Source organism: Falco peregrinus, chromosome 11, assembly GCF_023634155.1.
Source record: "Falco peregrinus isolate bFalPer1 chromosome 11, bFalPer1.pri, whole genome shotgun sequence".
NCBI classification, from domain to species: domain Eukaryota; kingdom Metazoa; phylum Chordata; class Aves; order Falconiformes; family Falconidae; genus Falco; species Falco peregrinus.
This window is the reverse complement of record NC_073731.1, coordinates 8,474,426-8,490,359: the sequence shown is the minus strand read 5'-3', so window position 1 is coordinate 8,490,359 and position 15,934 is coordinate 8,474,426. Positions and strand designations below refer to the sequence as shown.

At 41.4% G+C, this 15,934-nt stretch overlaps 1 protein-coding gene across 3 annotated transcripts in view; it reads right to left on the bottom strand.

Moving 5' to 3' along the window:
- Positions 1–15,934, bottom strand: part of MACROD2 (mono-ADP ribosylhydrolase 2) — an 892,420-nt gene that overhangs the window by 84,128 nt on the left and 792,358 nt on the right. For all 3 annotated transcript variants that reach the window (XM_055816691.1, XM_055816689.1, XM_055816690.1), the window contains exon 9: positions 6,115–6,196. In XM_055816691.1, the coding sequence (XP_055672666.1) occupies positions 6,115–6,196 (82 nt within the window). The remainder of the gene's footprint in view (positions 1–6,114; positions 6,197–15,934) is intronic.

Here is a 15,934-nt window from a genome sequence, read left to right as displayed (position 1 = left end):
TAAATACTGTGTGGTACCCTGATACGCACTCGATGGCTTGATACATAGGCCTGGAAAGGAAAGGGATGCATGGTCATGCCCAATCTCATTGCACATCCACTATCTGAAAAGCCAAGCAGGATCTCCAGGTGACAAGTCAGTTTCACAAGCCAGAGAAACCAGCGTCCCCTGAGTGTCCCAACACAACAGCAGGGACTGCAGCTCCATCAGAACTATGGCGTCAGGGAAGCGAGACTCGTTTCGCTTCTTCCAGCAAACAGGCCTGGATTGCAGGTGGTCCTGCTCACAACCAGGCCAGAGGCCAAAGACTGCGACACCACGTCCCACCCTGCTAACGCTGTGGCTGGTCACTCCGGCTCCGTCCCAGCTTCTGCCCAGACACAGATGTGCTCATGTACCAGCTGTCTGGACACAAATTCAGGCTCTGCGTCACCAGTAAGGACCCAGCCCATCTACAGTGCCTCGAAGGCTTTGTGAGAGAAAGCAGTGAAGAAAGGGACATGGTCTGACTGCCTCTAGTTTAAACCTGGGAAAACACAGGCAGTTGTCAGCTGTGAACATGACAACCTGAAAAATCTGAGACAGAAAAAGTAGCTGCAACCCAAACCTTCAGGATGGCCCTCATTGGCCTGGAGGAGGAAGCCAAAGGGATTTCAAACTCCCCCAAATCTTACTTCCTAACATCAGTTTCCAGGGGGGCTTTAAGCCCCAGTGGCCTTTGCATGCCTGCCTGAACCAGTCAGGAAAACCAAAGCCTCACGACTTACAAGGCAAATCACTACCCGGGTGAAATCTCGGATAAAGGATGCCGGGTACTTCCAGTAAACCACTTGGCACCTATCCACATAGTAAAATAAAACCCATGAAAAATATTTTGTGGAATACATTCAGGTGATGAATTAAGGAAACGAATCGGCTCATGAACACTGCAAATGCAAATAGATAGGCTAAATTTATCAAACAAATTACCCACTTGATACAGGATTACTTACTAAGGGCTAACTTATGATTCTTTTGCTCACACCGAGGATCACTTCAGCCCCAGTGAAGTCTGCCATATTACGTGGAGAGTGCGATGCTTCTCAATACCAGTACAGAAATTACAATCTCTGCTTAAGAGTTCACTCACGTATTAGTGCAGGGATCTGTCTTTTTAATACAAAGCTTTTCATTCAGCCATGTAGACAGTTTCAAATTTGATTCCAAGCCTGGTAGATCTCTTAACAATGAATTTCCTCTGCAATTGTAATATATTTGCACATTTATGCACAACTAGGATGCTATGCGTCCTCCTGAAGTAACAGAAGGATTAACATAGGACAGTAGCTCTTATCCATATGCTTTGGGTGGCGGGGACAGGGACACAGTGTTTTCGTCAACCAGTAAAAAAGCAGAAAATGCATTAGATGTCATAACCTGGAATAGAAGGAAGAGAAAGTTTTTTTCAAGACGAAGCAATTTCTCTCTCTTTTTCCTAACGCCAACTGATATGGCTCAGAAAAAATGAATAAGCTCTTGGGCTCAGCATCCTTTCATTAGCTCTGAAAGGACACAGAGTCTAAAAGCTTGCATCTTCCATCTATCAACTGGTCTAATAGAAGTGCAAACCTGTCCTCTCTCTAACAATTTTAGCAATGCTTTAGTGAAGTAATTTTGTTACTCTACTTAAAGTAGTAAGAATGTAATATAACCTTGAACGGTGCAGCTTCACAGTACGTACCCTTTATAGCATTATTTTTGTCTAAAGAACATTTTCAGAAAAATATATTCCCCTCTCCAATCCACTGACAAGTGGCAGATTTAGAAATACTTTAAGCATTACAATTTTAGATAAACCTTTCATAATATACAAGCCACCATGAAAAATAAGCATTTGCTAAAGGTCCTTACAAGATTATCTATCTGATATATTAAGTGGCTAGGTATACACAGTATACAGGAGAAGAAAAAAAAAGAAAGGTATTTTTGCCTCCAGCTAGCAACTATTTACAAATACGCTTAATTTTGGTCCTATGAATAGCATCCTAGAAGTACTTATCACTGCAAGGTAAATGTTGGTAAAACTGGCTTTTCGATGTGGACTGTTTTATTACCATTTCCTGGTCAGTCTTATAAATATATATATTTAGCAATAAAAGTGATGCTTAATATCTAGACTCCATTAGAATTCTGTTAGAAGAAACAATGCATTCCAAGAGAAAAAATGGTACAAGTATCAGTTCCTTTACCGGAAAACTCCCTCATAATACTAGTAGCAATGAATCCAGCGATGGAAGAACTACACATCTGAGACAGAACTGCAGGCAAGGATATTTTATTTGCCTGCAAGATATGTAGCAAGACATTCTCTCAGATTAAGCAGTGAGAATTTCCCAACGCAGCTGAAGGGCAAATCACTGGGCTACCTCATTCCACTAGGAGATAGGACTCAATTGGTAAAAAGAAAAAAAAACCACATCAGTTTGTTACTATGTTAAAACAATGATCCATCTTAAGCACAGAAGGTTGGTTGGTCTACTGAAATAGTCTTCCACCCTCTTTTTCTACCAGGAAATACAAAACCTTCTCATCAAAACTCCAGCAGTTCAACAGAAAATTCTGTGTGGACCAGGGCCCTTTACTTTCTAAACCAGTGCTTTTCTGGACAGCCACTAGCATGAAATCCTAAGTCTGAGTTAAAAATGAAGTGACGCTCCCCCTCAGAGCATGCTGGCTTGGGCTTGGGTTCTGCACAGGCGACCAATTACCGAGATTAAATCAGCAATACTGTGACAACAGGTCTCTTACTGAACAGCTCTGCTACACTCCTAAGATACGAAATTACTTAGAAGTCCGCCTCTTCCCCCTATATGTTTAAAGTTTGCAAATGACAAGGCTCTTGGCAGTTGTCTTAATATCAGTACTATTACTCGACTAATTTCTTTGGCATTCCACTTGCAAAATAGGCCTAATGATATGTTCAAGTAATGGAACAATTTCCCTGTATCTATATTCCACTTACTCTAATGCACTGAGGTGTAACTCTAGCTTCATTTCATTATCACTTGACTAGCTCAAGCACTCGGATGTCTTTTTGGATTTATTAATGCACCAGGTTTAAAGTAATAACTATTTATGTATATAACTCCATGAATATATTCTTCTTTCTAAGCGTTTTTGCCCACATCTATTAAAGTAGATATATTTCATAATGTTTCTGAATGTGAGACAGACTTTAAAAATGTCTTGATGTTCTTTCGCAAAGCTTAAAGCAGTATCTCAGTGTTATTTCTCCTGTGAGTGTTCGGATAGTGTCCTATCAATATAAATTTAGGGTAAGTCTATCCTTGAAGACTTTCATTTCGGCACATTAATAGATTCTCTTAAAACCAAAACAAACTCACCAGTTTTGGCAATTCCTTCCACAGTCTAAATGTTGGGCATTTATTGCCAAAGGTAGAGACAGTTGCTAATTCCTTGACACAGAGACACATTGACTAGGTCCTCTGTGCAAGAAACCAGTGCTGCAGAGAGATGGAATATCTCTGCAGTTGGAGAGCCTGCTGATAACTTGTCAAAGTCTACTGCAGTAAATGCAGATGGCAATTCACAGGAGACCAGAAAAAAGGTAAAACCAGCAGACATGATGGTCATCTGGTGATCACCACCCAGACCATCAGCTGATGTTCTCACCAAAAGGCTATAGGCAATTTAGGATGGGGCTGACTTCAACTGACACCTGTTGAAGCGCTGGTACCCTGCAGAAAAGTGTCAATTCAAGATGGCAAAGAAAGCCTGAGACTGTATATTAATTGTTAGGGCACTCCTCCAGCAGAGAGACCCAATACTGATCATTTCTCCAGGGACACTAATGGAGAGTCATTTGGGTAGCATGTATCTTTCCTGGTTTTCCCTGTTTCCTCGCAAGTTGACGATCTGACTCTTATAAGGACATACCAAATGTCCGTGGTGATAGAAGACATTAAAATCAGATCTCCCAAATCACTCGCTACTGACCTAACCACGGGCAAACCTTCACTGAGTCAGGGATAAAATTTTAGATGTTAAACTTGTTCCTTTTAAAGCTCCAGCTCACCAGCTAGTAGGTGCTCAGGTCTTTCTGAAAACTAGCATTATTAAGGCGTATCAAAACTGGTATTCAGAATCATTATTTATGAGAAACTGCAGTGGGGAGCCTATGAAAATGGGTCCTAAGATCTCTTAGTAATCTATACCAAATTGTGGCTGCTGAGAACTAAAACATTTTCTCTGGACAGCTGTCTGCATAAGTACAGGATGAACCTTTTGCATAGTCACATACCAGCAAAACACTGGATTTGCTGTGCCTTAGAGGGTCCCCACCACAGCCACCTCTCTGTGGTCACGTATGAAATTCCCAGTTTTAGTCTGAGAAAACAAAAAACCTGTAAAAACTTTCCACACATCAGAATAAACACACTTTTAAAACTGTGGTACAACATAACGTGGTGTAATGCAATGATAAGTCTTTATATAACATGACACCCAACCATACAGGCTCTCTGTAGACAGAGTTTTGTTAAACAAACTCCCGTTTTGAACACCCCACCCCCCACCCTCAAGGAAACAAATATCCCACCTTCCTCTCTTTTCCCCTTCGGGCTTGCCGTGCTTCAGCTGTGAAGCATCTTCTTGCCTCTCAGGCTTTCAAACCCAAGTGGGGTTTGCATTTATAACAATACCAGGCTGAAATCCAATTACTTCCATTCCAAATTTCAATTTCAAATTCAATAGAAAAATTTCAAAGACCTTAACGATGAAGGTGAGTCTTACTACTCTAATCTGTTGACAAATTGACACTGTAGTGTAGTCCCCCTTAATCTGAAGGGCAGGGACAAAGCCAGCGACAGTAGGCAGGGTACTGCCACTTTATTCTCAGTGTTGGGGTACACTGCCAAAAAAAATTTAAAAAAATCACATAATGAATGGTTTAGACATGCAGTCTTTGCAGTGCATGTTCTATGTGCTCCAGACAAAAATATTATTAAGCAGTTAGACACCACTCTATGCTACCTGAATAATTCAATAGGTCTTTAAGTTTCAGCTGCCAATCACTGCAAACTGGAGATTACAAAGCCGTCTACAAAAGGCTTTGTTCTAGTGAGATGAGACAGAAACATCACACTTTCCATACTACCAGCCAAAGCAAAAGGAAAAAAACACTTTGGCTACTGTGACAACACGGTCCTGTAGAATTAGCAGATATTCACAACACACCAAAGCTCTGCTTCCTATTACTCAAAGGCCCTTTCCACCAGACAGACAGCGTGGGGAGTATTTAAGTGACTGCCACTTCTGAAGTGGGTGATAAAACAAAATAGTAAAATCTGGATCTTGTCACATATAGTAGGACTGATGCCATAGAAAACAAAATAAAACGGGAGAAGGTTAGGGTTGATAAAAATACTGAACACAGATTTCTAATGATGTATGATAAAAATAAATTACAGGCATATGGGGGAGGGGGATTAACAAATTTACTATCCACCAGGTTTTCTTAAATTCTAGAAAGTAACCTCCTGTGTGAAATGTGAGATGAATGGCTAACATTTCCCAAGTGCTCCGGCGAGAGCCATCTTTCTCCCATTCATTCTTGCAGAGGGACAGCTCAGGTTTAAAGTTCTTGTTCAGACACAGTTGGGCTCTAACCCCTGAGGTATCTTTTCAGACCCAGAGAAACCCTACCAGCATCATTATTGAAAGAGCAAAGCATGTACAAAGTGCATGGAAAAGCAATATACACTAGAAGCTATATACATTAGTACAAATCATTTTCTTCTGAGTCAAGAGAGCCAACGCCATGCACCGGGTTTCAGGAGGAGATACAGATACAGCAGAGAATGAAGAAACTACTGTACCGAGCATACAAAAGCAGGCCTTGATTTTCCAAAAGCAGTATCACAAATAGTTTTGCCAGTTCACACATTTTAAATGTATGCATTTTTCCAGGATCAGAGCCTGTATGTGCAGCTGATCTTTAAAGAAAGTTCACATTTTAATGTTTAGCTTCAGCAGGGAAAGAAGAAAGGACACCAACTGTTGTCTTTTTGCTGCATCATTTTTAAAAATCAGATGGCACTTGATTACTATACCTACCTAGAGGGAAAAACTCGCCCATTTTCTTCTTGAATATTTTGTAGTCAACCTCCAAAAAGACGCAGAAGATGATACGATCCACCTGTAAGAAACAAAATTATCCACAGTGAAATGATCCCAATCATAAACATTGGAAATAATAGTTAATAAAACCAAAGAAACTTCTAAGCCAACACACTTTTATGCTCCAGGCAAGCAAGAAAACATCACCAGGATGCATGTTTTGACTTTATTGTGCATCTGTGTTGTAATTTTAAAAATAACATTTGCAATCACAGCTCACAACTGTATTCTTTGTTAACTGCCTCCTGTTTATGCAAACCACTCTTGAGCACAGTATAAATGACTTTTGGCATTCTAGATGAGTACTGGGATGCAATGTTTGATGAAAGAGTCACATGGGGAGCTTCTAATAAGCATATAAAAGAGTAAATGGGTAAGCAAAGAGCTCTTTTTCCACTCCTTGTCCGACAAACCTATTTGCAAAACCATTTAGTATTTTAAAATGGCTTTAAAAGGTTTCATGTGGTTTTAATTTACATGAAACCACTTATTCTTGCTATAATGCCAGCAGAATGCAGCAAAAACAAAAGCTGATTAGATGACAGGTAGCACATGGGGTAAATAAAACATTTAATATGCCATCTACTTAGCAAGGCTGAGCATATCAATGAAACCACAGCCCATAATGTATGCGCCACCCACCAACGATTTCAAATAAATTGTTTGGGAGATCATTGAATGTGAAAAGCTTTTCTAAACGAGGCCAAAAAAAAAAAGCCAAACAAAATAAGAAACAAACAGAATTCCAAAGCCTTTAAGACTGAAAAACACCCATACTGGACTTCACTCTAGCCTTGCTATTTCTTTGTTTTATCTGCTTGAATAGCCCAGCACAAATTGCCCCTGCAGCCAAACCCCGGCTCCAGGAGGGAGCTGTGGAAGTCAAAAAGACCCTCCCATGGCTGAGCTGAGGGATCTGCAACCCAGTAATCAAATTTGTCTCTGTAGTGCATGAGAGCTTAACCAGAAAGGGTTGAAGACCAAGCAACAGGAAATTCAGCATCTTGGCTGGCATTATACTGTCCTCGTGTCTCCATGGGCAATCAGCCGATCTGTCGTAGCAGAGCTCCTCAAGAGTGCCTTTGCACATGCTAGAAAAAGCACCAGCCCCCCCCGCAGGGAAACTGGCGGAAGGAATGCTCTCAAAAAAAAATGCCTTCTTTCCCTTATTTTCAGTAGAAAATGCTGTCCTTTTGCTACAGCTGCTCTTCGAAGCAAAGTACAAGTCTAGGCTTCAAAGATACCATTATGCTGAGCAGCTCAGCTCAGGACATCATTTTAGAGCTCATTTTGAAGCAGCCTGGTAGAATACAGAAAGGAATGGGAGCAGGCAATAATCGGTTACGCTGGAAAATGCTAGGAGTTGCTAACAAGGACATCTCTGAATCAAAGCTGACTACAAAACCTGAAAAAGCAAAATAGGTAGGAAATACTAGACTGAAGGTAGAGGTTATGTGGGCGTTAAGGAAGAAAGAGGCTTGTAAGCAGGAGAGAAACCAGCAGGGCAGAACTTGGGTGGACGCTGCCTCCCATGGAAGCATATTGGCAGATTTATATAAGCAAGAGAACTGCCTGTTGCTGTCTGCTCATATGACGTTCACAGAAACAAGCTGTTCTGTGCATCCCTCGTAAACAAACCAGGCTAAACCTTAAAAATATGCTGGACTGTGTCATCAGCTACTCTTCACAAAGAATACAATAACCCAATTACTGGTGAAATGCTCAAGACAAAAAGCCATACTCATCCGTGTACTCACAAATTTGTAACATAAAGCACTGGTGGCAAGAGGTGCCACGTTTTACCTACATGAGAATTCCCACCTAAGTAAAGTTGTGTGTTTTCAGGAAGGAAGCTTTAGACAGTGAATGTTTAAATTATACTTAGTGTGAAAATGGGTTTAAGATAGGTGAGGCTAGATTGTCATCTTCTATCTCTGCCTCCTGAGCAGAGCAGATATTCAAGTATTACAGTGATAAGCCCAACACGTGAATCAGGACAGACAAAAGAGCAAGGATGGAAATTTATAAACCAAAGGAGGAATGATATTCCTACGCAGAGAAGCTCTGAGTTGTCTTAGTCTCTATATAGTCTCATATTCTCTGCTGTAAATACTACAGACTTTCTCTTCACTTTACATAGTTCAACTTCTTGAGGTGTTCCCTTTACTTTTATTTATTCTGTACAGTTGAAAATGATAAAACTTCCGCAATCCTGAGAATTTCTCCTACTTCTAATATAATTCCGTAATTTAAAGATAGGGAATCTCTCTAGTAACGGCAGACTATTTCAAAATTTCTAGCCTCCTGACTGTATACATCCTATATATAAACCTGTTCAATTTCTTCTTCGTGTGAGAAAAAGTGCTCTATTTTTAAGTATGCATAAGATATTGTGATGACAGCTGAAATCCTGTGTTTATCTGATTGAATGGCATGTGTTGGCAGATAGTAAATCTGAAATTAAACCATATTCTATCATCCTGCCAGTCACTGACTATTTTATCTAACATCCCCAGCTAAAATAACTTGAAATTAGGTACAGAAAGTAACCCTTGTCCTCACTGTTCCCATTCCAGCTACAATAAGGAAAGGTTTAATCCAAGTGACTACAGACCTGCCTTGCCTGCTGGCTCACAAAAGCTCAGCAGGCCTTTTGGGATGCACACTTATGAAAGCTGCTCCTTATTCAAAGAGGAAATCTCTCGTCTCATGTGGCTAGGAAATGCCAACTCGATTAGTCTTTTTATGCTGCCCCTTTACAGAGGGCAGGGACTGACCCCCAGGGACTGCCCAGAGCACGCCCAGGCAGCCCCCAGCACCTTTTGTAGGTGCACAGCTCCTCCACAGCTGACCAAGCACCACTCAACTGCAGAAGAAGTTTAAAGGAGCTGCAAGTTAAAGCCCATCCCTGATTGACAGATCTTTTTTGGAGGCTGGTATTAAAATCAACCAACCCCTGTCAGAACCCGATTAAATTCTGCTCGCTTCACAGCTATGAATAGGTGGATCAAAGAACCCCAAAATTAAGAGCACTGCAACACAGGAAGAAGGGAGTTAAATTGTGTGAGCTGTTCACTTATTAAGCAGCTTCACAGCTCAAGGCTGTGAGTATATATTTTTTTAAAAAATATGTATTTATTACATTTATCTCTTGGGTCCTGCTCTCCTTGCCAGGCTCCCTTTAATTTTGAGGACACCTTCCCTTTGGTTTTGTTAGCTGCACCTGATAAGGATCAGTAAACTTCTAGGGCTCTTCATGGCTCACAGGGCTCAAGCTGTTTTTCAGTGGAACGGACCCAGAGTCAGTCATTAATGCCAGGATTTTCCAAGGATACGGCCAGATCTCATGAACTGAAAACCCCTCCGCTGGGTATAAAAGCCCTGTTGGTCTTAATGGCAGCAGCACTGATCTTAATACAAAGAAGCTAGCAAAAAAATTCCCTCCTGTTTTATGTTCGATGACGTTTGATTTGTTTATTTGCTTTTTCCGCAGTGAATGTGAGAGCATTTTGCATCTAGTGAGTTTTAAGTTTATCAGTGGGTTAATGCACCCTGGGTTAGCTCACTCATAGACCACTAATGAAGCAGGCAGGTGCTCAGGGACTGCACCATCACCGCAGCATGGGAACGATGAAAAGCTGCCAAGGGTCTCACCAACCACACGGCAGAGCTGGAAGCTGCACCCCTCTGCGGCAGCTGAGCTCCACCGCCATGCAGACACCACCAACTAGAGACAGCTCTGCCCACAGAAGGCAAGCAGAGCAAGATGGGCACACACTGCTTGAAGAGATGACTGCAAGCCTCGCCACATCCAATGCTACAATAAACCAAGAGTCTGCTGATGCTTTCTGGCAACTTTCTACTCTTTTTTTTTAATGGATTCTTAGAGAAGAAAAGAAGCCCTGCCTTTGCTAGCAAAGCAAAAGTACACACCAAGTTCCCTAAAGGACCCTTCCCTCTACCGCAGCATGCGGGAGGACACTCCCCTGCTTACATGCACATCGGTGTGTGCAGCCACTGACATAGGAGTTTATACTCTACAGCTGTACCTATACGTAGTTTAGGATCCAAAATATCTCTGGTTTTATCTCTTCTCTTCTACTGTGGCCTCTGGCAGGTTTTCCTGATTCCTCTGACTTAATTCCCCTATCTGTTTAGGGAACACTTATACTTAGTCATGCACTTACACATCACTACAAAGAGGTATTGCCAGGCACAATCCCCGGGATATGCCAAATGTTGTCATACATATAGCTGTATATATACCCAGGTGCCAAGCTGTATATATCAGGCACAGTTTTGAAGCAGAAAAATGATCAAAAGACATTCTAGACTATCTAATCAGAGCTTCCGTGTCATTGCCACCTTGCATCCTAACAAAACAACAGCTCGCAACGAAAATAAACCCAACTGCATTTCAGCACTCCAATGTATTTTATGCATATCCCCGTACCAAGACATTTACCCAGCAGGCAGTGACTGCTTTTTATTATATGTGACAATAAGTTTCATCATAATTTAAATCGTGCTAGAAAATACACAATAGAAAAACAATGTTGACTTGTAAGAAATGTTTCACAATCCCAAATCAAATTAATGGTAGCAAACCACAAAAAGAATGAAGCAGCGTTCTGCTTTTTGTGCGCGTAGCAAATCCCTTTTATGAAATGCCCTTGGCTGATCCCACCAGACCTATTGTAAGGTGATGGTGAACTCCAGAAGCTTGCTGTAACATTTTTAGTTTATCATTCTTTGGACTGAATTCAAAACCCAGTGAAGCCAAACAGAGGCTCTTATTGACTTCAGCGTGGTCGGATCGGCACCTGTACTCCATAGGACCAGAAATAACATTTGCCTTCTTAAGAATTAAAGTTCTGATATTCAAATTTCATTACACAAAATCCTCAGACACTTTCTCAAACATACCCTTAACAGTCACTGTTCAGAGCTGCCTGTACCCATTAAGACCCGTTGACTACAATGTCTGTAAGGAAGAAGCCCCAAACCTTCAATAGTGCTGCAATCCCACATTTTCCCTGTGCTCGGACCACAGCTGCTCGGGCATGCCTGTTGGCTTTTATTCCCTGACAAGACTTCCCTTGTAGGGACCAGTGGGAACAAAGCCACCTAAGTCAGGTTTCCAAGGCAGGCTCTCGTGGAATTAAAATCTGAGTTGTGGGAGGCACAGAATAAGGAGGAAGAGATCTTTAATGCACCACAGCATCAAGTTACAAGTGTCCTAGCTGGTCCCTGCACACTGTGTAAAATTTCTTCTATTTCTGTGGCAAGGGCTCAGTTTGCTGTTCTGAAGTCTACATCTCTCTGACTTATCTTCAGGGAACCCCTTTTCCCATCTCTTTCTTTTCTGGTTTTCTGACAGAGTTCCTCCCTGCCCAGGACCAAGCTGACACATTGAACTGACTGCATGCAGAGGTACACTTCAAAGACACCGACATCTGTTTCTGCCCCCTTAAAGTACTCTAAGTGACGCTCTTGATGCTGACAGTCTCCCCTTCAGCCTACCCTTTGCCCAACCTGATCCTCTGATAATCCTATTGCAACCAACTAACAGATGGAAATACCAGCTTTGTAAAATAACACAGGCATCTGCCATATCCCTGGCAGCAGCTGTGATCCACTTTGCCAGAGGCACTGCCTTTCCTCAACACCAAGCACATCTGGCCAGCTGTCCAGCTAGCAATCTGCCCAACCAGAAAAAAAGAGCAGAGAGAACTGCATCCCACTTGGAAAGGAGCAGCGGTCGAGGCCAGAAGTTTTCACACACGCCTTCCAAAGGGGAATGCTTCAGGCCCTATAAAACCTACTCATTTTGTAGCACCATAAATTAAAATTCACCCTCCTGGTATTATTACTAATTTCACAGAACCCATTAAAGCATAGAGCCTAGCTGACTGTCTGCTCCTTTCAGCATGACATCATGGTCTATAATTGCAGAATTACTCTCCAAAAGAACTTCAGTCAAGTATTTATGGCAAATACAAAGCTTCGGTGCCGCTTCCATCTTCATAACAAGATTTAAGTGGGGCAGAGGTGTCAGACTGGCGATACGGTGAATTTGACAATCAATGAACTGTGTGATGATGTTCGCAAAGCAATTCACGTAGCCTTAAGATCTTTACACCTGGCCTAGCTTCAAATCCACTGCAGACCTGAGCCAAAACACCCCCAACGTTTACTTGAACTCGTAGCCACCCAAATAAGCCCGGCTTCAGGCAAAGAGGCAATCTTCAGATCATCCTTCAGTCAGTGCTGGTGGAGAGAGAAAGATGTACTCTCTCAGGACAAAGCTCTTTGATTTTCATGGGTTTGAGTTTTGAGATTCTTTGAACCCAAAGCAAAAACCTAAATAAAAATCCACATTACTGTAAACCTCCTGCCAGTAATGGCATTAATGGAGCATTATGATATCACATCAAGAGCAAATACCCGTTGAGGACTAGCTGTGAAGAAGCAACTCTTACTTAAACCATCCTATTACTTTGGCAGTCATTGAAAGTAAAAATAATACAAAACACATGAATTATAAAATTATTTACGCTTATCAGAAGTAGAGTGGAATGTTTTCTATGGTTGTTTTACTGAAGTTAAAAACAGAAACAAAGTTATTATTAGCGCTTTAATATCCTACTTCATGACAGAAAGCATACTTTGCTTGGAGTGACAGATAATTAAAAGTCCAAAGGCAATTCAAAAAAAACCCAACAAAACAACAAAAAACCCTCATAAAGTTATTACAAGTTTGGAATATTAATACAAACAACACCCCAAAAGAACGGTACATAAGGCTTTGTAGCAAACCCTGCCTCTAAAACAAATTACAGTAGCAACACACTTACCTACGAAACTCAAGATAAATTTAAAATACAGTCAGAATGTCTCTCCCTGTCTATTGTGCCCATCCCGACAGCTCTGCTCATATTCAACAGATGAAGGCAAATTACTCCCTGTATCACACAGGTACCAGACACACCACTGTAGTTATCACTATGGCACAAGCCTATCTTCACAATACTGAAACACATTAAAAACCATAATACTTTCCAGTGGAGAAGCACTTTTACCCACAGATCTCAAACACAAGTAAGCATTACAGTTTTGTGATAGTTCTGATAGATCTCTGCCTTCAGGTGGAGATTTGATGTGCCCAAGGTCACAGAGAACAACAGTAGCAGAACTAGACCAGGACCCTGGGATTTTTCCTCCTGTTCTTTCTTCAGGCAAAGATGCTACAGACAAAAAAAATTCCCATCAATGGTCACAAGTAGAGTTCACAAGCTTCACTGCACATCTCCAGTTTTCCTCTGGCATATCCTTTCAATGTAGTCATGTATTGCGAGAATCAGTAATGATAACTCCTTTTCCCGAATACATTGGTTGTTTTTTAAAGGTTACATACTCTCTGTGAGGAGATTCACTCTGTGCCTTCAATACCTCTTTAATACAGCATTTTATTCAAGGACAGGTAGAGCTTTCCCTTTTGAACCTGGTGAATCTTTGTGCTGAGCTGTTACTTTTTTTTTTTTGTATGAACAAAGCACCTCCCAAACAAGCACAGTGGCTGTCCTAAAGCAGTAATCTGGATCTAAAATAGGAAATTATAATAACATTTTTGGAAGAATTTACAAATGGCCAGCAACAAAATTGTATGCGTCCCAGTTGCTCGTACATTGCATGATTACATGACAAATAAGACATGATAGTCCTGCAGTGACAATATAAACACAGACAGACTATAAAATAACCAGTAGTTATTAGTCCACATGTGGGGTTTTTTTGCTCAATAACTAAAAGTTTTTCAGTTTCCTAAAGGTGAAAAAACCTGTAAAATCAGCCTAGGATTTAAGGCAATGTCTCAGTATATTTCTTTTGATGGTCACTAAAACTTGTCAGGAAAGGGGCAAGAGAGTAGTTTAAAAATGCATTTGTTTTTACCAAGATATCCATCAATCTGCACAATTCACTTCTATGCCACACAAACACGATGACATAAAGCCCATTAATCTTTTCCAGCTTAATACCTACTGTCCTTTGAAGATACATGTTTGGAATATCTGAAGACGACCTCCATTTTTCACAGTTACCAGTCATAGGGCAGCTGACACAGCCAAGATAATCCTGTATTCAGCGAAACCGAGGGAATGAATGGATTCTGATGAATGTAATTTGCTATCTCAGTGACAAATGGCAAATGTGAAGAGAGGGTATGCATGCAAATATAACTGCGTTAAATAAGGGCTTGTGAAGGATAGTACTCTGAAAATATCTGATAGGCAGTTTTACAACAACCATGCATTTTTTGAGGAGATAAATCATCAGCTTAAAGTTATCATTACACCCTCACTGTGGATGTCCGCTGAATGAGATGGTATTGCAGCATACAATCAAGCAGCATGTTGTAATCCCATAGGCCAAGTTTTTGCACCACATTTTACCTTACAACATATTTTTTTCAGTATCTTTTTAGTAACAGTTTGGACAGAAACACCCCGAAGATCCCAATGATTATGAGCATCCTAAGCCTGTTTGGTTGTCCAACCTAACCTGTAGCAGACTAATTCTTAGAAGACATTCCATGTTCTACTAACACCAAAAGCTCTTTGCTGGATCCCCTGAGGCTGAGGTGTCACTTTGGAAAATTCTTGATGTTCTTACCAGTTCTGTTGTAGTACCACATAATATCTAAGAATACAGTTTCCACCCCTTCCCAGGGCCAGCAGGAGAATCAGCACTACTTGCTCAGAGTCCACCACTCAAGAAAAAACAATACGCTTGAAAACAGAAACGTAGTCTCCTCCTTGCTATCAACTTTGTGGCTGCTGCAAGATTCTGAATATAGAACAGCCCTAGGTTTTAAAACCACACGGACAGACCAAGTGATGGTGCCTCCTACCCTTCAGACAGGTAGGTATGAGTAAATTAGGTATGGATGCCAGAGCCAGCACCAGGAGAAGGCAGAGTGGCCATAGGCTAGGAAGCAGCAGAAGGATCAATGGGAGATTCATGTCCTGGAAAGCAAAGCTCCCTACTGCTGTGCTGCGGAGGTAGGGACTAGCAGTGACTTCCAGGCATTATGAGAAGTCACCAGGTCCCTGAGCAGTGGGAACGTGTCTGTCAGTCCCCAACAGCTCTGCCTCCCGTGTTCTTCCCTGCATCAGGGGTGGGAGTGCTCTCCTGCCGCAGGAATAGGAGTGCACTGGCGTCTCATGGCTGGGCCAGAATCAAACGTTTCTGGCTGTGCTGCTGAGAGGCCCTGAGCAGGCTCCTGAGGATGCACAATAAATGTTTGTGCTGCAGAAAAAAAAGCAGGAGAAACAGCTCCCAGAAGCAGCAGATGATGGCTTAAATAACTTTTTAAGTGTGCTGTTACAGGCAGGGTAAATTTGCAGTCATGATAAACTCAACAATAATTTTCTCACTGAGGTAGAGCAATGGTTTTACCTCACTTGGGGCGTTGGGATACTTTACAACTGTTGACTGCTGTCACCTGGGTTTTTCATGTTATTTTCTAATTTATTGCCAAAGTAAAAAATTCTGGCTTGATCTTACGAAGTTGGTTTAAAATTCAACTTATTTAAGTATTTCCATCAAAAGAGACCAGAAGACCCTCACATACAAAATTATACATACACCTAGGACCTGGAAGGTTTCACCATTGAAAGCTGTGCAAAATAAATGATTTGCTGTAGAAATCCCTCAAACCTAATGCAATTGAGAGCAGTCCCTGAAGGAAGCTCGC